Genomic DNA, 25,281 nt, shown 5'->3' on the forward strand with positions numbered 1-25,281 from the left:
TATATATATCATAACCAGGCAACCCAATCTCTAATTCATTTCCCTTAAAGTATATTTTGGAATTTTCTTTGCTTATATTTCCATGTTAAGTCATTCAACTCTACTGAGTACTTCTGGTTATCTGCTTTAAGTTTACTATCCTTTATTTCTAATTATTTTCAATGAAGATGAGCTAAGAATCTTCTGAGTGTAAATGAAGTAACATTTTAAAGCAATAGAATTTTATCTCATAAACAAATACCATGCTTTTGTGCTTTTCAGAAATTGCTGAAGCACTTACTAGATTTCACAGTATAATATACAGTAATAACTGTAATTTATCTAATTCAACAATTTGAATGCAATAAATTTTGGCCAGTCTAGCATTTTAGCTGAGTTGCTATTTGCATGTCCATTAATGCTTAAAAAGCAACATCTCTCATTTCTCCAACATCATATCCTATTCACTACTAGGGTTAAACAGTACAAATATCTGAGTATGAGACATAGGACATAAAAATGAAGTCATGAACTGTTCTCCTTTATAAACATGGCAATGAGCCGGGTGTGTGGTAGCACACACCTATAATCACAGCTACCCAAGAGGCCTGAGTTCATCCTCGGCAGTTTAGAGAGATCCTCTCAAAAGTTAATAAAAAAGGGCAGGGATATAGGTTGGTGGTACAGAACTTGCCCAACATGTATAAGATCTTGGGTTCAATCCCCAGTATTAGAAGAACAAAAACAAATGAGAAACATCACTGGAATATAGACAATAATATTATATTGTTGTTGTTGTTGTTGTTATTGTTATCATTATTATCTTGGTTTTTTGAGACAGTATCGTGCCACGCAGTTCAGGCTGGCTTTGAATTCACCATCATCCTCCTGCCTCAACCTCCCACATGATGGGATTATAGGTGTGCCAGCATGCTTGGCTCAAGATAATACATTAAAAGACTTCAGGGGGTTTGGTTAAGTGGCTCTACTGCCCGTCTCACAAGCACAAGGGCCCAAGTTCAATCTTTGGTACAAAGACAGTATCGTGCCACGCAGTTCAGGCTGGCTTTGAATTCACCATCATCCTCCTGCCTCAACCTCCCACATGATGGGATTATAGGTGTGCCAGCATGCTTGGCTCAAGATAATACATTAAAAGACTTCAGGGGGTTTGGTTAAGTGGCTCTACTGCCCGTCTCACAAGCACAAGGGCCCAAGTTCAATCTTTGGTACAAAAAAATGTGAAACTAAAGTCAGGATATCCATTTTGGAATTTCTTTTGGTTTTTCACTGCTTATCATACTATTAATACGAAATAAACAACTTTAGCTCTATGATGTAGATGAATAAATGTTAGGTGTTCTTACTGTATTAAGATTTAACCTACATGCTATAAATTCCTTAATTAGAATTCAGTCATACACAGCATGTTTTGTTAAATGAAAGGCTATGCATGTGACAGTGGTGTTTTAAGATTATAATGGAACTAAAAAATTCCGGTCACCTAGTGAGTGACCTTGTAGCTAATTTCATAAGCTAATACATTCCTTACTTGTTTGTGATGATAATAGTGTAAATAAACCTTACTGTACTGCCAGTACTATAAAAGTATAGAACATTAAATTATTATTGGGTTTTTTTGGTACTGAGGATCAAACTCAGGACCTTGTGCCCATGAGGCAGGCACAGTGCCACTGACCTAAATCCCCGGCCTGCAAATATAATTTTTACAGTCCATAATACTTAATAACAGTATGACTATAGCTGGTTTATGTCTTTAGTATATATTACAGCATATGTCGTATTTAGTATATTATAATTTTATTCTTATGCAGTAGGCTACACTCTCTAGGTTTGTGTGAGTATACTCCCTGTCACCATGGACACAAGGACACAATACTCAGAATGCACCTTTGTCGTTAAGGAGTACATACACACACACATACACACCCACCATAAAATCCAAATGTACTACTAGTCACTAGTCAAACTATTTAAAAATTATTTTGCAGTATATAAAAATGTTAATTATAATATATATACAATTAGATGTGTGTGTGTGTGTGTGTATATATATATATATATAATTTTAAGACAAGTTCAATCTACTTTTCTAATACTAAATCTGCTACTTTCCTTCAACTTATTACTCTTTGTTCATTGAAAATCTCTTTTCTCTCTACACTCTGGCCACAGAAGCCATTCATTCACTGATGTGGTAGTTAAGATCTAACATATAACTATGAATGAAGCTGGGTATAATAATCATACAGAAAGGAGAAGTAGGTAAGGTTTCCAAATTCATTAGATGAAGTACCTAAATGTAAAAAAATTAGCATCAGTCAAACTAAAATGCACAGCAAGCTGGGCGTGGTAGTGCACACCTATCATCCCAGCACTCAGGAGGCTGAGGAAGGAGGACTGCCATAAATTTGAGCCTAGTCTGGACTACACAGAGTTAAAGGCCAGCTTGAACTTCGTAGCAAGATCCTGTCTCAAAAACCAAAACCAAAACCAAAGAAAATAGAATTTTCAGAATGGAATGGGTACAGGGAAAATAAGAGATGAGGCAGGATAATGAACTTGATGTTTACTGGACTTGCTACATATTAAGGTTCAATAGGAACCCAGTGATTTGAAGTTCAACACTGAATAATTTCCTAGAGAATATCAATTTTACTATGACCAGGTAAAAATCCTATTTCATAAGCAGAGAGCTTTACACTGGAAATGTTTTAAAAGCATTCTGATATCCTCTACATTCCTGGTCTGACCCTTAATGATGTGATTTCAAAGTATTAATATAAATTATGTCTGTCTCAAAAGGAAATATTTCCCATTTAGCATTATTAACGATCTATAATGAACAACATATTCTAGAAAACTAGTCTTCAAATGTCTTTTATAGTAGAATCCACTTTTCATTCCTCAACTTTTTTTTTTTTTTGGGGGGTACTGGGGATCAGACTCAGAACCTTGTGCTTGCCAGGTAGGTGCAGTGCCACTGAGTTAAATAAATTCCCAGCCCAGAATCCTCTTTTTAAACAATATATTACTTAAAACCACTATACATAAATAAATCAAAAGGTAGCTACTCTGATCAAACATAAATTGAGCCTCTCTTATATTTTCTTTGCTTTTACTTCAGATTGGGTCTTGCTATGTAGCCTAGGTTGTTCTGGAACTCATGGGGATTCTACTGCTTCAGCCTCCTTAGTGCTGGAATTACACCTTGCCTGGCTCTTAAAACTTACTAAAAACAGATACATCATTTACATATTACAAATTACTAGTCAAAATTGTGCAAAATAATGTTATACAAACAAGGCTAAATGATGAATTTCTAGTTTCCTCTCAGATATGTAAAGAACTTGAACCCATTTTCATCCTCACAACCTGAAACAAGCAAAATAAACTGAAAATGAAGACCTCCTCTTACACACTGTATTAAATGAGAGAACAGAAACTACAGGGAAACCACCATCTTCAAAGCTGGAGAGGCTTTACCAAACACTGCTGGACCTAGGAATGTGTAGAAATACTCCTAAAAAGTAACTGACAAATTTCAGGAAACCTCTGATGACTGCCTTGAGAGTTAAAGCTCCTAAGTGCCAGTTTCTTGAAAGAATCACATTTGGGGGGAATTTAACCTCCAAAATCCCCATGGGATTCTCAACAGTGAAGACTGGAAAAAAACTGCTCCCAGGAAGGGAAGAAGGAAGTGAACACGAGTTCTACTCTCCTTTACAAGGGCCTACTCTCAAGGAAATCTACCTTGCCCAACTACAGAGCAAGGGCAAGTAGAAAGTGAGTACACAAGCACCCTGCCACTCCTCTTTCTTTGTGAAGGCCTGCCAAGCACTTCTATCACTGATCTCACTTATCCAAACCCTCCTCTAAACTTCCTATCTCAAGTAGGAGCAGAAAAATAAAGGCTGACAAACTCAAAATCACAGCTCTAAGATGAAGATCTACTTTTAGAAGACAGAGCTGGGCATGGTAGCATAAGCCTATAATACCAACACTAGAGAAGGTAAGGCAGGAGGGAGGCCCAGCTGTTATTTTTGTTGGCTTACTTTGTGTCATTGCCTCTGTGTGAGGGTATGAGTGTGGCTGTGGTTGGTTTTTGTTTTTCATACTTTACAAGCCTTGAAAGGTTTTGTTGAAAGATATATTAACTCAGGAAGAACTGAAGTAAATAAAACTTTAGTGGTTTTGTGTTCATCTGGCAAGGAGTCAGGCTATGTTTGATATTTGCTGTAGCTATAGGTATTAGAGACTTCAATCTTTTTTGTGTTTCCTAAGAAACTTTTTTAAAAATATAGGCTGTATCTTGTAGCTCTCTCAATTCTAATAACCTATTATCATACTGGAGCTTTACTGATATGGTGTTAACATAATGGGAAGGCAGAACATTCCATAATCTGATCATTGAACTTCACTTTGCTTTTTTTTTGAGAAAGGGTCTCACTATGTAGTTCAGGCCGGCTTTGAACTCACATCTAGCTCAGGCTGGCCTCAAACTCTTGGCTATCCTCCTGCCTCAGCCTCCCTACTGCAAAAAAGAACCAAACTAAACCAACCCAGACAAAACAAAAATAAACAACAAAACCACCAAGTAAAAGAAAATGATATAATAAGTAAACAAATAAGACCCAACTATATGTTGTTAAATATAAAGACAGAGATTGAATAAAGGAGGAAAGGCTGGGGATGCAACTCAGTGTAGAAACAACAACAACAAATGCCAAAGCCATAGCCAAACCAACCACCACCACCACCAACAACAACAAAAAGTAAAGGGATGAAGAGAAATAAATTTTGTTAACATTTATTTATCAAATGAAAGGTGGAGGGCTGGGGACTTAACTCAGTGTTTCTGCCACCTGCCTCGCAAGTGCAAAGTCCTGAGTTCGATCCCTGGTACCAAAAAAAGAAAGAAAGGTGGAGCAGCTATATCACAGACAAAATGATATGAGAAGAAAAATTATGGGAGATAAGGAGGAATCCAAGAAGCTATAACATTCATTAAGGTATATGCATGCACCTAAAACAAGCATTAAAAGATGGCAGGCAAAAAGTGAAAGAACTACATGGAGAGAAAAACAAATCCACTATTATACCTGGAGACTTCAATATACCTGTATCATTAACTGACAGATCCAAAATACAGAAAATCAGTAAGAAAAAAGTAGAACTAGCCAGCACCACTCAGTTGGACCTAGTTGATATTTACAGAATATTTCATCTAACAACCTATCAAGCTCATACGGGACATCCATACAGAACATGTTCTAGGACACAAAAATCATATTAAGAAATGTAAAAGAACAGAAACACACAATGATACTCAGGCTACAATGGAATTAAACTAGAAACAAAATGGTAACTGAAAAATATAAAAATATTTGGAGATTAAATAAATACCCTTAAATATTCTGAAGTGAAAACAAAACTTTAAAAGTTGGGAGACACAGTAAAAGCAGTGCTTAGAAAGAAAGTTATCATACTGACTGAATGCATATATTAAAAAAGAAAGATCTAAACACAAAACCAAAAAAAAAAAAAAAGAAAGAAAGAAAGATCTACAGCTGGGGATTTAGCTCAGTGGTTCCGCTGCCTGCCTTGCAAAGTGCAAGGTTCCAAGTAAGATTCCAGGTGCCAAAACAAAATAAACAAAAAAAAGATCCAGGGCAGGGGATTCAGTGGCACAGTGCCTGCCTGGCGAGCATGAGGTCCTGAGTTTGATCCCCAGTATTGAAAAAAAAGATCTAAAATCAATAATCTAAGCTTCTACTCTAGAAAGCAAGCAAAAGAAAGGACATACAAATGAGAACAGGAAACATCAACAAAACAAAAAACTGGTTTCTTTGAAAAGATCAATCAATAAAATACACAAACCTCTAGCTAATCTAGCCAATAAAAAAAGATTCAAATTATTAATATCAGAAATGAAAAAGAAGCCATCACTACTGATTCAATGACAGTAAAAGAAATGAAGGAATATTATGTATATTTCTGTTCTTACAACTTGATAGTTATCCCTAAAAGACATAATTTGTAAAATTTCAGATGAGGAAAAAGAGATAACCTAGTAAGGAAGAAATGATACCAATTCCATAAAATCTGTAGCAAATAATATAAACAGAGGAAATGCTTCATTTCATGAGGATAGCATTGCCATAACACCACAATAAAACACATTACAAAGAAACTATATATAGCTCATGCATATAGATAGATGAGGACATCCACAAAAACATTAGCAAATCATATGAAAGAAATATAAAAAAGTATGCACTTCAACCAAATAGGATTTATTCCAGTATACAAAGCTGGTTTAACAGTCAAAAAAATTAATTAATTAATTAATTAATCCATCACACCCATCTATACCAATAGATGCAGAAAAGCATGTAACAAAATCCACCATGTTGCCAGGGACTTAGCGCAGTGGTGCTGCCACCTGCCTTGCAAGCACAAGGACCCGAGTTCAATTGATCCCTGGTACAAAAAAAAAAAAACATGTCAAATGTTCTCTCCAAACAAACCAATTAAAAATAGGCTAAGGATCTGAATAGATACCAAATCAAAGAATATACAGATGGTAAAAAACAAAACGATATTCAACATTATACATCAGAGAAATGCAAATTAAAACAACAATATAAATACACATATTAGAATGACTAAAATCTCAAACATTGACAATACTAAAGGCTAGTGAGGATGTGAAACCACAGGAGTTTTTATTTATTGCTGGTGGATTTTGGAAGACAGTTTGACAGTTTCTTAAAATGCTAACAATTACTTTAACATAGGATCTAGCAAATAGCTACAAACCTCGATGTTTGCCCAAAAGTATTGAAAATTATGTCCACACAAAACCCCACAAAGTTTATACTAGCTTAATTAATAATGACTAATACCTGGAATCAATCCAGATATCATTCAATTTATTAAAGGAGTATATAAACAATGGTATATGCATACAATACAATATTGTTCAGGGATAAAATGTGATCTGTGAAAGTTACAACATGGACTGGAGATATAGCTCAATGGTAGAGTGCTTGCTTAGCATTGGGCCTTGGGTTCAATTCCAAGTGCAACTTCCCCATTGAAAATACACATACACACACCCCCTAAAAACCATAAAATAAAAACAAAAAGAAAATACCCAGCTACAACACACACAAAAATAAAGAAACCTTACATACATATTGTTAAATAAAAAGAACTAAAAGATGACATGCTGTATGATTCAACTATATGGGATTCTGAAAGCAAAACCTATAAAACACTAAAAAAGCAGTGGTTACCAAGATAGGGGGTGAGGGATTCTATAGTAATGAATAGGTTAAGAGGATTTTCAGGGCAGTGGAAGTAGACAGATGACACTCTTTGGCAAAAGCCAGAGAGCTGTACAACATAATTGATGAGATGGATCATATGACTAATTTTTGCCTGCTGAATCTCCCTTGTGTGAATTTTAATGTAAACTATGGTCATTAGTTAGTAATAATGTTATCAATATTAATTCATAAATTGCAGCATGTACCACACTCATATAGTGTAACTTATATTTAAGGTAGATGGAGCAGAGGAGAACTTTGCACTATCTGCTCAGTTTTTCTATAAACCTAAAATTACTCTAAAATATAGGGTCTATTAGCTAAAAAGTATGCATGAATATTACCACTATTATTTCTACAACTGGTAACTGAATAATTTTACAAGGTATAAACAGGAAAACTGAACAATATAATGGAAATTCAGATAATTTATGACAACAACAAAAAAGAACAAAAGCTAGCAATAAACAATATAATTATAGCATTCCTGTGAAGAAAATGCTGAAAGCTTTACTAAAGAAATAAAAGACATAATTATGGGCAGAATCTTTTATATAAGAAGACTCAATATTGGAAAAATGTTCACTGACAAATACTGAAAGCAACAGCAACCAAAATCCCAACATGACTTTCTTGGCGATCTCTAGGAAGCATTCTAAAAGAATAAATATCTGTGTAGGTACCAAGTTTGGCTTGTACATCATTCTAATCTCAAAATGTAGGACAGTGCCTAGTACAAGGTTGATGCCAAAATAAATCACATGAAGCACGATGGAAAAGTAGAAATTACCAGGAGCAAGGTGCCATATGCAATGTTAAGATATGTTTATTTTTTATTTTTTTAGGTACCGGAGATTGAACTCGGGTCCTTGCTCTTGCAAGGCAGGAGGTGGAACCACTGAGCTAAATCCCTGGCCCTTTAAGATATGTTTAAAGTGATAGTGTGATAAGGATAAGATCAATGAGATAAAATAGCAATCTTGCCTATAAGTTAGCAATTTGGAAAATAAGGTAGATTTATATCTCATTTTATATATCAATTCTAATTGCAGATGTATCAAGATTAAAGTACTCAAAGGCACCTAAAGTTTATTTTTCGATCTAGGAGTTGAGAAGGTATTTCTGTCATGACATAGATTTAAATTCTATGTAATAAAATACGGCTTTAAAGTATGAAAACAAATAGGTTGGAAACTGACTTGAATAGCTTTCACTGGACAAAGATGGCAAAATTTACATATTTGGGATATAATAGCCGAAAGTAATGTGCACATTTGTAACCTCAGCCTGGACACCTTCGTACCATCCTGTTTCAAAATAAAAATTTAAAAAGGACTGAGGATGTAGTTAAGCCCCAGAACATGGGAAGAGAGAGGAAGGACTGAAGTGCCTCAAATATGTTCCAATTCTTGTTGGTTCATAATGATATTACAAACAAAACAAACCTTATGGTAATCTTTGCAGAGTGTAAACAACTCATTACTATGAAAACTAGTAAACGAAAGCAATAAGCATCTATTCTGCCTTTTGTTTTTGGTACTGGGAATTGAACTCAGGACTTTGTGCTTGTGAGGAAGGCGTGGTGCCATTGAACTAAATCCCTTGCCCTATTCTGCCTTTCTTGTAGGAAATATTTTTTAAGAGAAACCAAATATTTGATAAAAATGCAACTTGTATTTTATAACCTATAAGGGAAGAATGTTCTAGGCAATGATTATCAGTGACTATTTCAACAAAATGAGCCAAGGAGAGGTGTGTGTGTGTGTGTGTGTGTGTGTGTGTGTGTGTGTGTCTTTTGGTTGTTTTTTTGGTACCGGGGATTGAACTCGGGTCCTTGTGCTTGTGAGGCAGGTGGTGGAACCACTGAGCTAAATCCCCGGCCTTTATGTATATATATGTCTTAATGGAAGAACATAATGCCATTTCTAAAGTTGTCTTTATAAAATTAAAACAAATCAAAAACCCAAGTGGAACTACCAAACCATTTTTTTTTTTTGGTACCGGGGATCGAATTCCGGCCTTTGTGTCTGGGAGGCAAGCGGCAGAACCCCTGATCCAAATTCCTGGCCCTGCAAACTTGTAATGTACATAAAATACAGGGTCAGCGAAATGTGCTAAACAACATCACCAAGAATCTAGATTGTGATGCTTTACAGGACAAATTATGTTTTTTCCAACAAAAAATTGTGAGGAAAAAATTATGAGAAATGGAGAGGTATCCTATAGATTATAAGGGACTTACCAACAGTTGGCAACATTTGAATTCTGGATTCCAAATCAAGCTCTAAATAAACAAAAGGTCACTGGAAAAATGTGAATACTGACTAGATATTTGAAGAATTCACAATGTTGAAGTGAATTAATGGTTTTCCAGAGTTATGCAGTAGTGGTTTGGTGATTATATTTAAAGAGCAGTATCCCTACTTTCCATACTTAGATTTAAAAAGTTACTGATAAGTGATAGTATACAGGGGATTAACTGAAAGAATCGGTATTATGCACAGAGAATCAGAGTTCAAAATGTAGAAAGACTGTGGAAAGAGTAGTCCCATCATATGGGTTAAATGCATATTCAAAAGTTACATTTAATTATGTGAAAGCATTCTGTAGCTCTTGTATGTGGTGAGCTAATTTAACTTTAAATGTTAAACATTTTTCAATAATTTATCAGTGAAAAATATTTTTATATCTAAATCTAATGAAACAGTTTTTAAGTAACATTTTTGATGTGATGTTAAAGAAGTCTGAACTTCGCCACCTAGTGGACAGTAGCTATGACATGTTTTTACTTGGAATAAAAATGAAGTATGAAAAATAAAAGCTATCGTTCTCTTCTTGTCCATGTTCCCTTAGAATCCTAAACTGAAACCTCTCAATTTTCTAGCCATATCAAGTCCTTTGTAACTCCTGTGCTTACACTTGCATTCTGAATGAAATTATTTTTTGCAAGGCAAACTCTGAATAAGAATGAATTAGAATCCAACTCAAGTGTGATGTCTACAGTGAAACTTCCCCAACCACTCCAGAGTTGCACTAATAGTTCACTATACTGCCAATAACACTATGAAACTATCTTTTTATAGCACTTATTTACAGAACAATTTATTGTTTTGGGAGTACACCTAAGGTTTGGGAATGATCTTTCAGTTTCTATCTCCTAGTTCAAGCACCCCTCTAAAACAGTGCTCAAAAAAAGTTGTACACTCAAACTGAATTTATTAATGATACAATATCTAAAAGTTACGGCTTAAAATAAACAACAAGTTCTAAGAAGCGTCACTGAATTTCTCTTATTCAGAAAAAATAAAGAAAAGGTGTATCATCAAGTTATTTAACACCAAGCCTATTCAGACAGGAAACTGGGTTGTACATTTAGGTTCATTAATTCTTCCAAAACTTTTTTCTTAATGTACTTAATTAGGAACTTCATCTGAAGTAGTTCCTCTTGAGTTTTTTATGTTGTTGTTGTTGTTAAGCATTGATAAACAGTTTTGGCAGAGTAGTCCATCAATTGTGGTACTAATTGCCAGTGCAAAATGAAACAAAACCTCTAAACAAATGGAAAGAATAAAACTGACTTCAGTGAAGAAAGTTTCAAATTCACTTACAACATACAGTAAGAAAACAAACAGTTGAAAGCTGGGGATATACAGCTCAGTGATAGAGCACCTGCCTAGCATGAACCAGTCTCAAAGGCAGGAAGGGAGGTGAGACAACCTAAAGAACTTTGATAAATAGATTTTACATTATAACCAAGTACACAAACGTGTCTTATACATATATAACTGAAAACAATACTTACCCTTACTAACATGATGTAATATGTATTATATTCATTTTCCATTGAAAAGAAAAACAAAAAACCACTGGTCAAGATGCACTAAAATGAATTCATGTCCCTGTACTGGGTTGAGAGTTAAAGTTTGACAACCATAGTCTACAGACATTCTGTATCCTATCAATTACATATTTAGGCTAAGTTGATAGTTCACAATTCTAAAACCAATTTGCATATGAAGTTTACAATGAAATAGAATCTCTAAGATAAAATTATAACTTTATATTTAGCGTAAGATTTAAAAGGTGTGGAACTAGAATCTTTGCTATCTAAGAAATGAAAAATATTCTATTAAGATAAGTATCTTATTCTTGGAGCTCTAAAAAAACTGACCCAGAGCAAAGGGACTGGCTGATTACTATTTTGGTTTTTTTGGTACTGGAGATTGAACTAGGGTCCCATGTTTGCAAGGAAGGGGGCAGAACCACTGAGCTAAATCCCTGGCCCTAGCTGAGTATTGGTAATATTAAAGAAACTAGGATTTTATTTTAAGAAACATTTTTAAGTTTTCCTTCAAGTCAAGAATGCTTTAAGAAGTTCAGTCTACCTGCTATTCCCCTTTGTTATTAAATGGTGACACGGTATGGCTTTAAAAATAATTTTCACACAGTAAACATTACAATACAAACTTAAGACAAGTCATTCTCTTCCTAACAGATCATTTGTGAGGTTCGATTGTACAGTAATTCCAAAGATACCTTTAAGTTCAATTCCCTTTTAATAGCTCACTTTGTCATAGCCTTCATACTAATTCTTAAATTATTTCCTTTTATTAAAAATTAATGCTGACCCATTATAAACAACATTAATAAACTGACATTAAGCAATGAAATTCTTTCAATCTAGGTCAAAGTGCCACTGGATCCACATAAATGTAACTCCTAAAATAAAGCATTTTTGATAAAAGTGGTTTCAAAAGAAAAATTTCTTAAAACTGTGACACAAACTGAAATATGAAAGCATTCTACGACAAAGAATACTTTTGTAAATCAAATAAAACTGCCATTTACTTTTTACAAGACTGCCACAGACACATGAAGTTCTGGCCAGGTTTTCTCATTGAGTCTGTATGTTGACTGGATGCACTGAACGGAGCAGGCTGAGAACTGTTAGGCTGGCCCTGCCCTTGTACAGCTTGAGAAGATGGCATAGGAGTGTTCTGTGAAAAAGAAGAAACACAGAGTTTGTGATATGATACTTGAAAACAGTAATTATTTTATAGTACCATCTTTTGTCTGATTACAACATTCATTTCTAACATGAAATTACACTTTGTAACTGCAAGCTAATGATTATCTTTTTAAAAAGATGATTACTTTTACAAAAATATTTAGAAAGTATGATTCTTTTATTTAATATGGAACCACAGAGGCAAGATGATGCATTGCTGTTACCATTACCAAATACATACTTTCATCTGGGTATCTATGGGGGACTGGTTCCAGGATCTCCATATATATATCAGTTATCTGTGATGCTCAGTCTCATAAAATGGCAAAATGATTGCATGTAACTGATGTGTAGCTTCTTGTACACTTAAATTATCTTTACATTATTTACAATGCTTAAAACATTGTAAATGCTACACAGTTATTACGCTATACTGTTTAGGGAATAATGACAAGAAAAGAAGTACATGTTTAGTACAAGATGCATTTCTTCCTTAACATTTTTGATCCAAAGTTGATTAAATTCATGATATGGAGCCCATAGTCATGGAGGGCAGATTGTATTATCAAAATTAACATTTTTAGGTAGGAGTAACCCAATAATGTATTTAAATAAAAAATACACTTAAGCATAACCAGCTGACTTATCTGTTCTTCGCAATAACAGATCAACTACAAGTTATTACTTCTTGAGTAGTATTTCCATTTAGATTTTTTTTTTAATGGTACTGGCGACTGAACTCAGCACCTTGCACTAGAGTGGCAGGCGCAGGAACACTGAGCTAAATCCCTGGCCCTCATTTATATTTTGTAAAAAGTATGAAACAATATATGGTAAAAAGCAAAGAAAATTTCAGATTACAGTTGACCTAACCATGGAGTATCATAAATATTAACTAATTTGCAATAAAATGTTTAATAATTTTAGTCTTTGAAGTTGTTCAGTTGTAGCTGTTGGAGAGCAGTGAAATGATTATAATTGTAAGCAAAATGTCTTTTAAATATAACCCCGTATTATTTTTCTTCTGCATCACATCCTTTTCTATCTGAAAAACACTAACGAATTAAAGATAGTTTAAAATAATTTTAGGAAATTTACATTTTCTTAAAATACCATAAAGGGGGAAAAATACATTTCTTAGAGAAATGGTGGCATAAAATTTTCAAGCACTGTTTAAGACAATAAAACTTTGGGAAACATTGACTATATTGGGTCATTATTAAACTGCTGAGAACCTCAGAATAAAAACAGTAATTAAAAAAGACAAAATATATAAGGTTATAAAATTATACAAATTAAAGAACAATGCTGAAAGAAAAAAGATCAGAAACAAGAGTTATAAGATCTTTTGACTTCTAACCAGCATGCACAATCTAATTTGAGGAGGTACTGTTGTTACCCTTAAATTTTACAATAGTTAGTGGGAAAACATATACATGCATGAAAAACACTGTAGGAGCATACAGATGTCAAAGTGACAATAGAGAGGTCCAGAAGGGAGACTGATTATGTAGGAAAGAGATGTTAGATGATGATAAATTCAGTTTGAGGAAAATGAGGTAACCCAAGAAAAAATATCTATCAATATAAATCAATACTAGAAACTAGATCTGAGTCTTTGCATATTTTTAAAACCATAAAATTGGAGGTGCTAAGAAAGCAGACAAAGGGGCCGGGGATTTAGCTCAGTGGTTTGGTGGCGTGCCTTGCAAGCCCAAGGACCCAAGTTCGATCCCCAGTACCAAAAAATAAATAAATAAATAAAAAATAAAGCAGACAGAAGAAAAAAAAAAAGGTCCAAGAAAAAGGAAGAAAAAGGGAAAGGGAAACTTGACATGAAAATTAAAAGCCAAGGAGAGGGACAGAGATTTTAGCTCATTGGTTTTGCTGCCTACCTTGCAAGTGTAAGGTTCCGAGTTCAATCCCTGGTACAAAAACAAACAAACAAACAAACCCCCAAAACAAAACAAAAACCAAGGAGTAACAAAGAACATCAGTTCTGATCAAATCTAAATCTTGAGAAGTTATTAAAATGTTACAATTTCTCCTACTGAGTATGTACTGAGGATTGAACTCAGGGCCCTCTACCCGAATGGCAAGCACTCTGGTGTTGAGCTACATCCCAGTCCATTTTTTTTTTTTTTTTTTTTTGTGCCAGGGTCCTGCTAAGTTTCTCAGGTTGTCTTAAAACTTGAAAACCTTGTGCCTCAGCCTCTTGAGTAAGACTACACGTGTCCACCAGAGGGTGTATGGCTCAGAACTTTAAAGGGTAAATTTGTTAATAGTGTCAAATTTCCTGTGAAAGAAACTTGTTTCTCTGTACTGTTATTATTTCAGTTAGATATTTTATTGACTAGCCTGTCCTAAATTTGTAAATTAGTCCTCATTTTATTTTTGTAAGTGCTAACAAACTTTAATCTTCACTTCTTCCTTGTAATTGTGTGCAACTATTACTGGTATCACAGAAAATTCAGCAACAGGGTATCATGTAGTATTTTAATCTCAAATGTTAACAAGAGATGTATCAAGAATGACTAAAGTTAATCTGTTAAATTAAGAATGAATAAAGGCTTATTAACTAAAGGTGATATGTAGACACTTTTGAGATCCTAATTCAAACAAGCTGTATTTTTAAAAGATAACTGAGGAAACATTGAAGATAAATTGGGTATCAGGTAATATTAAGAAATTGCTACTTTTATCAGGCATGGGTAAAATTGGATCTCACCTAGTTTCACATCTGTGATCACACCTAGTCTGAAGCAGAAGGATCACAAGTTTGAGGCAGCCTGGGCAATTTAGTGAGACCCTATCTCAAAATAAGATTTTAAAAAAGTTTGAGGATGTAGCTCAGTGGTAGAATGCATGCCTAGCATGTGTGAGATCCTGGGTTCAATCCCTAGTGTATGAAAGAAGAAAAAGAACTACTTTGGTTAGATAAAATTTAATATTGTAGTTTTACGTATATATTCAAAACTCTGTGATTGTTAGAGGCAGTAATATACAGTGAAATGAAATGTTTGTGATTTGCTTGAAAGTAATCCAGGAAAAAAAAAGTGGTAGGGAATAGAATAAATAAGAATAGTAAAATGTTGATAATATTTAAAGACAGGTAATAGCTACAATGGAGGCTTACTGGCTCTATTTTTTAGTATTGCATACTTTTCAAAGTATCGATTAAGTCAATTGTGCTTTAAGAATGACATCCTTTGTGGGGCCAAGGATTTAGCTCAGTGATTTCGCTGCCTGCCTCGCAAGCAAAAGGTCCTGAGTTCAATCCTCAGTCCAAAAAACAAAAAAGAAAAAAAAAAAAAAAGCATGACATCCTTTGCATGAGAATGCAAAATACATTTTTTTCTAAGCTGTAAAAGTTTATTTTTTCTGCACTTTAGCATTTACTGTGAATTGGCAGAATATAAGCCATAGCCATAACTTGAACATAAATGCAGAATTAAGTTATGCATACTTTTAGGAACAATCAATCAGCTGTTAAAGAATATTCTATATCACTGCTCTATTCTAATTAGGAAGAGCTAGCTAATTCTTCATACTACTTTTTTGTACCAGGGATCTAACTCCGGACCTTGAGCTTGTGAGGCAGGTAGCAGAACCACTGAGCTAAAATCCCTGGCCCTCTTTATATTACTTTTTGTAATCAAAGTGGAAAAGTACAACTTCAATGAGAGACCAGAAATGTAAAATTATATAAAGGACATGAAAACAATCCTGTGACTTTTTGTGCAGTATAAAATTAACTGTTAGTGAATATAGCAATTTTAGATTTGGAAAGAATACTGCTTTTTGTTAAAATAAATTATAATCTTGCCTTTCCATCTTTTCAAAAAATGGCTAAATTCTACATAACACAGGTAATACTTTGCATACTTTTAGATCTCTAGTTATTATTGAATAGGACTAAAAATTAAGCATTTTGGTCTGTGTCAAAAAAGCCACAAAACTATAATCTGTTATCCTTAAATTCTTTGCAATAATGAAATATTGTGTCCCAGGGTAGCTGCACATTTTGAAAGCTGTTTATAGAGTGGAGTCAGCTGAGGTAAATGGGATGGTGACTAAAGCAGACACCATGATATCTAAAGCCAACGTAAGTAATTGGTAAAGTGTATTCCGAAGAAGAGGGAAGTAAGGAAAGATACCTTTAAAACCTTTAAGGGAACAAGAATTAGTTTGTTCTACATGTGATTATATTTAGGCTAAATGTACATATTTATAAAACAGCACTGAGAAAGTCAAAATCACTGAAAAACTAAGATCTTTGGACAATATACTAAGATTTGTTTGCTCTAAGAGTCCCTTGTTTTCTTAAAAATTGTATATTGAGCATCACTAATCCAAAAATCCATATGGAATGTGAAATGCTCCAAAATCTGAAACTTTTCTAGTGCAGACATTATGCCATAAGTACAAAATTCCACACTGTGAGACTTCATTTCATAAACAAAATTACTTAAAATATTGTACAAAATCACCTGCAGGCTATGTGCATATGAAACATAAATAAATTTTATATTTAGAATATGTCTGATTATGTATATGTAAATATTTTAAATTCTGGGAAAAGGTCTAAAATTTCTATCACTTTTGGGTTTCATCATTTCCGATGATGGATACTCAGTCTCTACCATGTTTTTCTGATTAGTAAGTATAAATCTAGATAATGAATATACATTTTTTTCTCTCTCTACATATATATATATTGGAGACAGAATCTTGCTATGTAGTTCAGGCTCGTCTCAAACTCACTATGTAGCTGGGGCCAGCCTTGAACTCATGGTGATCTTCCTGTCTTGGCCTCCCAAGTGCTAGGATTATACGCATGAGCAACCATGTCTGGCTACATCAAGCCTATTTTGGAAGAACACACAGAAAAAGAAACAAAGAAGTTACATTCAGTGGCAACACCTTCCATAGCATTTACAACGTGCTGCTCTACAAATCTGAGTAAGAAACTTAAAAAACACTGAAGTGATATCCTTGAGGCTTTTGCTAAAATACAATGTATGCAAGAGGTGCCCTCTTCAGGATATAGATCTGTTTTCTGATGGGCTGAACAAATTTCTCAAGCTTACTGTCAAAAAGAGGAAGAGATCAGAAAGACACCAATATTCAGAATTAAACAGAACCACATCAGGAATGTTTCCTGTTGGAAGAACAGGAAGACAAGGTGTATATAAAACACCTTAAGCAGGCATATCCTCAAGCAAATCATTGCTTTAGCAAATTATTTTTACATGCAAGATTCTGACAATTTATCAGATCATGAGATTATCAGTTATGAGTATGTTCAGCATGTTTTTTGCATGATGCTAAGAAAGTCTTCAGGTAATCGTGTTATTTTTTATTCATTTTTCTTTTAATAAAATGGAAAAATACACCGAATGCTAAAAGAAACGTTTATTATTACAGTAAAAGACACATTGTCAAAAATATCCTTCAAAATACTTTCCCTTTCTTTGAACACGTTATTCTTGCCACTTTTGGTAGCAGTTCTGGAAGTCCTCTTCATGAGTATCTTTAGTTGTGCTGTTGTGCTGCCCTGATGTCATAAACTGACTCCAAGTGTTTACCTTTCATGGTTATTTTGACTTTAGGAAGAGTCACAAATTTCACAGTGCCAGATCTGGTGAATAAGCTACCATGTGGATGCAGTGCAATGTTTTTACAAGCCTGCCTTTCCCTGGGATAGCACACAGCAGCAGCATTCACTGTATTTTTAACATACCTCATTAAAATATGAAGAAAGATGACTTCCAGAACTGATTCAGAAAGTAACAAGAACAATGAGCAAAATGTGTTCAAAGCAAGGTAGAGTATATGGAGGGGGACTAATGGCAATCTGTCTTTTATTGTAATATTTAAAATTTAAACATTCACCATATATGCTGATCACACATTGTATGTCAATCTAGTTTTTTGGCTCCAGGTATCAATTCATGAATAATGGACAGGACATCTGGAAGGACATCTGGAGGACAGGACATCTGGAAATGGTAACATGTAGGCTGCATTTGAACTTGCAAATAGATTTTAAATAAGCAGCTACAATAAGGAAATTTATCTTGAAGTAGACAAAAAAAAAAATATGTTTTTCAGACTGTCTTGGTATACAGTTTTGGCCAGCCTTGAACTTACTATGTAGCCCATGCTGGCTTCAAACTCACAGTCTTGCCTCACCCTCTCAAGTCCTGGGATTAAAGGCATGTACCATCATGATTGGCTTTATTTTGTATGTATGTAAAATGCCCAGGTAAATACTATTTAAATACACAGTCTTTAATTGTACCGTTACTTTCATATATATTCTTCTTTTACTTGTTGCTACTTTTTTCTATAATGAAATTAGTAGTCGATTAGCAGAGGCAATAAGGAACAAAATCAGTAAGAAAATATGAAATAATAAAGGTATCAGGAAGGTTGACATATTAGCTTTTTGCAGGAAGGGAAAGCTTTCCCTGCAGCTTTCTATCCCTAAGCGTTTTACAAGTCTAGAAGTTCCTTCCTGAAAACCGGTTGCTTCATTAAAATCCCTAGAATCTCTTAAAATGGTGGGAATAAAAAGTCTGGCTGAGAAAATCACTTTTTAAGTCCTCTATTTTAGAATGCTTTAATCTATCAATTTGAATTGTGAATAAAATGGTGTTAAACTACAGTCTAAAATGCAGAATAAGAGTATGTAAAAAAAAACTTAAAGAATCTGGACAACAATGGAAAGGACTAATGGCTATTAAAAAAAAACTTTTATAATAATATCGTGCAGTTGATTTTTTGATCTGTTCTATATATCTACCCATGAAAATCATTAACCTTCTATATTAATCTAAAATATACTTGCTCCATTGGCAAATGCCCAACTATGTGGTAGGCATCATAGTAAGTGCTATACATAAGGATCCTGGATTTTTAAATTTTCATAGATGCCAATCAGGTTATACCATTTTCCTTGCAAAGTTTTTAATTTCTGCAGGCCAACCTAATAGCAATTTTCCAAATAATAAAAAAAAATAATAGTTTTTTCATTTGTGGTGCTGAGGATGAACACAGGGCTTCATGTATAAGCTAATTCTAGCCCAGTGTAACTATTTTAAATAAACTACATAACTGGAGAGGCTGCGCAGAAGTTTAAGTTTAAGTCAGATTTTTCATATTAGAAATAAAATATACTCTCCTTTTAATGGCCTATACATGACTACTGTGCTAAGTAGTTTTAACATTAAAAAGATCACTTAGTAGTTCTTACTTCTATAACACATTACTTTAATAATCAAAATGTGAGACAAAAAGGGCTTCCTAGAATTTTACAGAACAATCTTTTAGTCTAGCGGTGAAAAGAAAGGTTAAAGGGGTTAAGAGCATTAATTTTGGTTTCAAATATTCCTAAGTTTTAGTCCTGGTAACCACCTCATATTAATTGGTGACCTTAGGTGGGTTATTCAACATCTTCATTTCTCACCTCTGAAATGGTGATAACAATTCTTACCTAATAGAACTATTGTGAGGATTAAATGAGAATATGCTTCAGTACAAGGTCCCTAAGCACAGGTCCCAATCTTAGCTAGTATTCTTGTTCATTCTTTGTTATTGAAATCAGTACTGAATATAACCACACTGGAAGATTAAGGACACACAAAACAAGGGTTAATGAAACAATTCCATAGTAATGGAGCTTTTCTCTATTTTGGCTTGGTCTATTATAACTAGATATCTAGGGGAAAAAAAGTCACATAATGAGGAGGAACTGAAAAAATTATTAAATAATACAAAAAACTTACTTGGATGTCTACTATGTATTCAGAATTGCACGAGTTAAATGAAAAACACCTTGGGAATGCTATATAAAAACAACTTCATATTTTCTACCCATCATTTATTATTGTTATGTACATTGCATCTACTAATGTACATTTCAGTCACTAGATCTAGGCAGTACAAACATATAAATTAAAAATCCCATTATGCCCAGAGCAGCACAGTACAACTTTATCCTTTCACTCAAAGAAACGTAAATATTTGTGGAAGAACTGGTCTGGAGCAAGGCACTTTTCTTTTTTGTTGTGTATTTTATTTTGCTATCACCATTACAGATATAACACTAATGCCAATCAAATTCATAGTTCTGCTGTCATCACTATAAGCAGAGACCTAAGCCAGAAGAACACTAGCACATTTGGCAAGTCACAAAAGCATGTGGCAGTGCATTAACTGGGAAAGACAGAGTGAAACTGAAGGATTCAGAAAACAAGTGATAATAACTGTTAGGGGACTCTATGGTTTCAGTAGAAAGATCATTTAAGATTGGGTCCTCAATTCAGTAGAATGGATCCTAGAAAATACTTTTATTTACTAATAGGGCATGCACAGACGGGATAGAACGAGTTAAAAAGGGAATAGCAGGAACATGACAGCATATAGCCAAGGAATGAGAAATACAAAAATAACAGAGTATCTGAAACAAATTGCAATGAAGAACACTTTTTAAAAATAAAAGAAACCAATGCATAAACATATTAAGAATGTATTTTAAAGTTCTTAGGGCTGGGGATTTAGCTCAGCAGTGTGCACCTGCCTCACAAGTGCAAGGTCCTGAGTTCGATCTCTGGCACCAAAAGAAAAAAAAAATTTCTTATTGGATTCATTTTTTTTTTTTTACTGAGACTATTTAAAGGGCCATAAATCCATACCCAAAATCAAACAAAGAAATCTCCTTTGGAATAATCTTAGGAAGTGTCCATTACCACCCACAGTAAACTCAAAAGGAGACAAAACACATTTTTATATTTTTCAAAATTGTTTGATAAGCAACTGTTTCTAATTTGGGTCTGTAACAAAATGGAGAAATTCTTTATATCATATTTTAATGACTGAACACTTATAAAACTAAAGAAAAAGCAGGACAGTCTGAGTATACAAATAAGCTGAAATAACTTTTCAAGGTGGGAAATGGAAAAACAGTGTTTCCCCCTAAAATCATACAGTATTTATAAATCAGAGTAGTATTATGCTAAGAGAAATATGACAGCAGACTTACTTACCTGTGGGACCACATTCTGTATGTATGTTGTTGGATGCTGTTGCTTTTGCTGAACAGCGCTTTCTATTGCTACTTTAGCTACAGTGCTTGGATCTGCTCCTGCTGGCACAGCAACCATTGTTGCACTACAGCCAGCATTGTTGGGGTCGCTGATTGTAACAATTCTAACTCCTACTTTATTTGGAATTCCTGTGACTGTTTCCCTGTCATTATCCTCTGCTGGCCTCTTTACAGTTTTGCATTCTGCTGTGCCATTTGTAGACCGAACATCAGATGATAGGGCAGGAGAATGGGAAACTCTTGATCCTGAGTGGGAAACTGCTATGATTTGATGCCCCTGTATAACAGAGGTTGTAGAATGTGGTGAGACAACTACACTTGGGCGTTGCTGAGGCACATCTGAATTCAAACTTGAAACTAGAGGTCCATTAGGCAAATCAGTACCACTAAATTGTTGTGTTGTCACATTTGAAGCCTCCTGCATACTGCTCATAGATGGTGAACCACCCAAAGTTAATATAGGTCCATTACAAATTCTTTCTAGTTGATCACCTTTGGCAGTATCTTGCTGAGCAGCATCCAAAGTCCCTTGTGGTTCCACTGGAGATATCTCACCATTTCCTACATGATTGGAAGTTTTGTGATTTGGAATGTTTTTGCTTAAATGAGAACCATCTCCTTTATCAAAATCACAGATTCCATTAACTAGGGTTTTTTTCAAATCACTTTTGATATCCTGTACATCCATTTGTTCTGAGTTCAGTTTTCCAGAAGCTCCATTCTCACCTAATTCTAATGATGGCCCATTACTGATTAGTGAGCACTGATTAGCCTCACACTGAATTTTCCCTGAGTTTGAAGGAGGTAGACTTGAGTCACTGTATTTTCTCCCGTTTAAAAGACTTCCCATCTGCATTTCATTTTCCTTGGTATCTCCATTGCTGGTGTTTGTAGATCCACGTCGACAGGAAGGGTTCTCCATAACTTCAATTTTACGTTCATGAACATGTAAACCTGTTGCTTCCTTTGCTTCCTCCTCCTTTTGGCAAATTATTTTATCACCTTTAAATGGGGGAGTAGCAGTACTACATGATGATTGTCCAGCTGGAGTAGTCTGAGTGGCTGGAAGTGTTTGCACCTGAAGTCCAACTCCTGCCTGTGTTCCGCTCATAGTAATTCCTGCTGGAGCAATGAGCTGAGTTGCATTTCCCTGACTCACAGTTGCAGTTGCAAAACTTGTATTTGGCACAACTGTTATGGTTACCTGGTTGCCAGAAGTCCCTTGGAAAATGGTTGCTGGGCTGTTTGAGATCAGTGGGCCTGGTAGTATTTGTAAGTTTGAGATGGGCACAGTTTGTACTCCCCCTGTGGGTGGCATTGCACTTTGGACCAACTGAACATTTTGCTGCCCAACCAATAGCTGCTGCGGTGGGGTTTGCCCTTGCACACCAAAACCACCTGTTTGGTTATTGGCCACCTGATAGACCACCTGAGGGCTAGGAGCTCTTGCATTATTAGGGGGAGGAATCTGTGGAGCTGGAAGAATAAGCTTACCACCTGGAGTCGAAGGGCCACGCTTTGGAAGCAGCAACTGTTTAATCAGACTTGACTCACCAGAAGCAGGCTGACTAACTCCTGTAGTTGTTGGTGGAGGCTGAGCCTGCATCTGGACTTGTTGTGACTGCTGAACTTGTACCTGTACCTGGTGTGGTGGGGGTGCTGGTGAATGCTGCTGTTGTTGCTGCCTTTTCACAGATAGCATCTGACTGACTGTAGGAGGTGGTCCCTGTGATTGAGGGGTGGAAGAAGATGGCATTGCAGTAGGGACTTGGTTATTAGTAGCTGGGGCAGGTGATGGTGAAGATGATGGAGTTATGTTTGGTTGTCCAGTTAACTGAACTGTCTGACCAGCTGGAAGAGCTGCTGGATTAGCAAGAACAATTTGGTGAATGGCTGGTGCATAAGTCTGACCTTGTTGAGCTGGCTGGCTTACAATTACTACACTTTGTTGGGTTGGCTGCTGTGGCTGTTGGATAGGCTGCTGTACCACTGTTGATGAAACTTGCTGAGAAGGGAGAGGTTTTGGTGCAATGTTCTGAAACCCTACTCTTGAGGGTTGTGGACTTGGGACACCAGCAATGGTAACCATTTGTCCTGTAGCTACCTGAAAATTCTGCACTGAATTTGCTGAGACGATATTGGATGCAGAAGTTGTTACATACTGTGGGGGTGCTATGATAACAGTGTCTTGCGGCTGGCTACCCATTGATGTCTGTTGAGATGAAGTTTGCACAGGTTGGGGTGATGTGGTGATTAGTTGTTGACCCTGTGAAACTGTAGAAGTACAAGCTGGTATGTTCTGTACTCTACCAAATATATGACTCTGTGGGACAGCCTGCTGAATTACTGTAACAGGAGTGCCTGAAGGTATCTGTCCTGGTACCACTGTATGTAATGGAGACGGCTGTGGAATTACAGATGGATGGTGAAGCAATGTCTGAGAATTCACAACTGTAACAGGTTGTGGGCCTGTACTATGGTTTTGAACCCCAGAACTCTGCGCAGGTCCTCCAACAGCAATACTAACAGGAACTGCTGTTTGGGGTATAGAATTCTGTATTACTGTAGCTTTTACAACTTCACAAGGAACTGGAGCTTTATTTTGAATGAGAGTCACTGGAGCATTTTGTTGCTGGTGGGTGTGAACTGAAGGATTTGGTAGAATTCTTGAAACAGTCTGTGCCACAGTATGAATACCTTGTACTGGAAAAGACATTTGTGTTGCAGTCAAATTTGAAGATTGGTTGGTAACAGGAGTCCTCTGAAAATGATTTCCTACAGTCTGTGATCCAAGAGGGATTCCTAAAAATAAAAATTTCAATTGAAATAACTGAAAAATGCAAATAGGAATTATTTTACTTAATATAAGAGAAAATAATTTAAAGAAATTAATATACAACAACTTTGAGCCATATGAATACAATAGAAGCCTAATTCATCAGTTTTTTTTTGGGGGGGGTAGCGGGGATCACACTCGGGCCCTTGAGCTCGTGGGGCAGGTGCTGGAACCACTGAGCTAAATCCCTGGCTTATCAGTTTTATTATATTAGTAACAAATGAAACAGAAAAAAATTAATACCTGCAGGTGAAGGAGTTGGAGATACATCAGGAACAGAATCAATTCGAACAACAGGAGTAGAAACTGGTTGCTGCTGATAGTACATCTGAATGGGAAGTGGTATAGCCCTCCGTTTTACTCCAACCACATGAATATGTGCCTGTCCGCTGTTGCTAGAATCCTCTACTCTCTTCACTGTATGATTTGGAAAGACTGTTCTGTAAAGTAATACAAACTCAGTTAGTTAAGATCACTATGACACTAGCAAAAAATAGCGACGTCTAACAATGTTTGTATGAACAGTGGCCATATATTCATTGCTACTTAAATATGAAGCAGTTACTACTATTTGCAAAGGTGAAAAGCAAAGAAATACAGAAGAGTAACATTTTCCCTTCAGTCCGAACTACCAAGGTACACGTGGTCCTCTTGGGCAGCTGTACCTCTGGTGATATAAGTGGTATAATCATGCACGTATCACTGGTAGCTCAACCTGCCCAGCAGAGAGATATACAAATTACGGCACCGACATGAACGTGATAATTCTCCTTTACAAAGTCATTATTTACCAGCTGTGTTGCTGAGAGTTTTCCTTTTGCCTGCTCCCTTCCACCCTCCTTTCCTTCTTTTCCCCCTTGCTTCCTTTAGAAAATTTTATTTTATTTTTCCTTGTACTGAGGCCTGAACTCAAGAGTATCCAAACTGAGCTACATTTTCAGGCCTTTTTATTTATTTATTTATTTATTTATTTATTTATTTATTTATTTATTTA

At 35.4% G+C, this 25,281-nt stretch overlaps 1 protein-coding gene across 1 annotated transcript in view; it reads right to left on the minus strand.

Moving 5' to 3' along the window:
- The window catches only part of Arid2 (AT-rich interaction domain 2), a 158,948-nt gene that overhangs the window by 10,551 nt on the left and 123,116 nt on the right, over nt 1-25,281 (minus strand). Inside the window, exons 13-15 of the mRNA XM_010638385.1 lie at nt 24,531-24,727; nt 21,393-24,253; nt 12,183-12,331 (exon numbers count right to left, since the gene is read on the minus strand). Of these exons, the coding sequence (XP_010636687.1) occupies nt 12,183-12,331; nt 21,393-24,253; nt 24,531-24,727 (3,207 nt within the window). The remainder of the gene's footprint in view (nt 1-12,182; nt 12,332-21,392; nt 24,254-24,530; nt 24,728-25,281) is intronic.

Source organism: Fukomys damarensis, unplaced genomic scaffold (genome assembly GCF_012274545.1).
Source record: "Fukomys damarensis isolate Sample0158 unplaced genomic scaffold, DMR_v1.0_HiC HiC_scaffold_15, whole genome shotgun sequence".
In the NCBI taxonomy this organism is placed as follows: domain Eukaryota; kingdom Metazoa; phylum Chordata; class Mammalia; order Rodentia; family Bathyergidae; genus Fukomys; species Fukomys damarensis.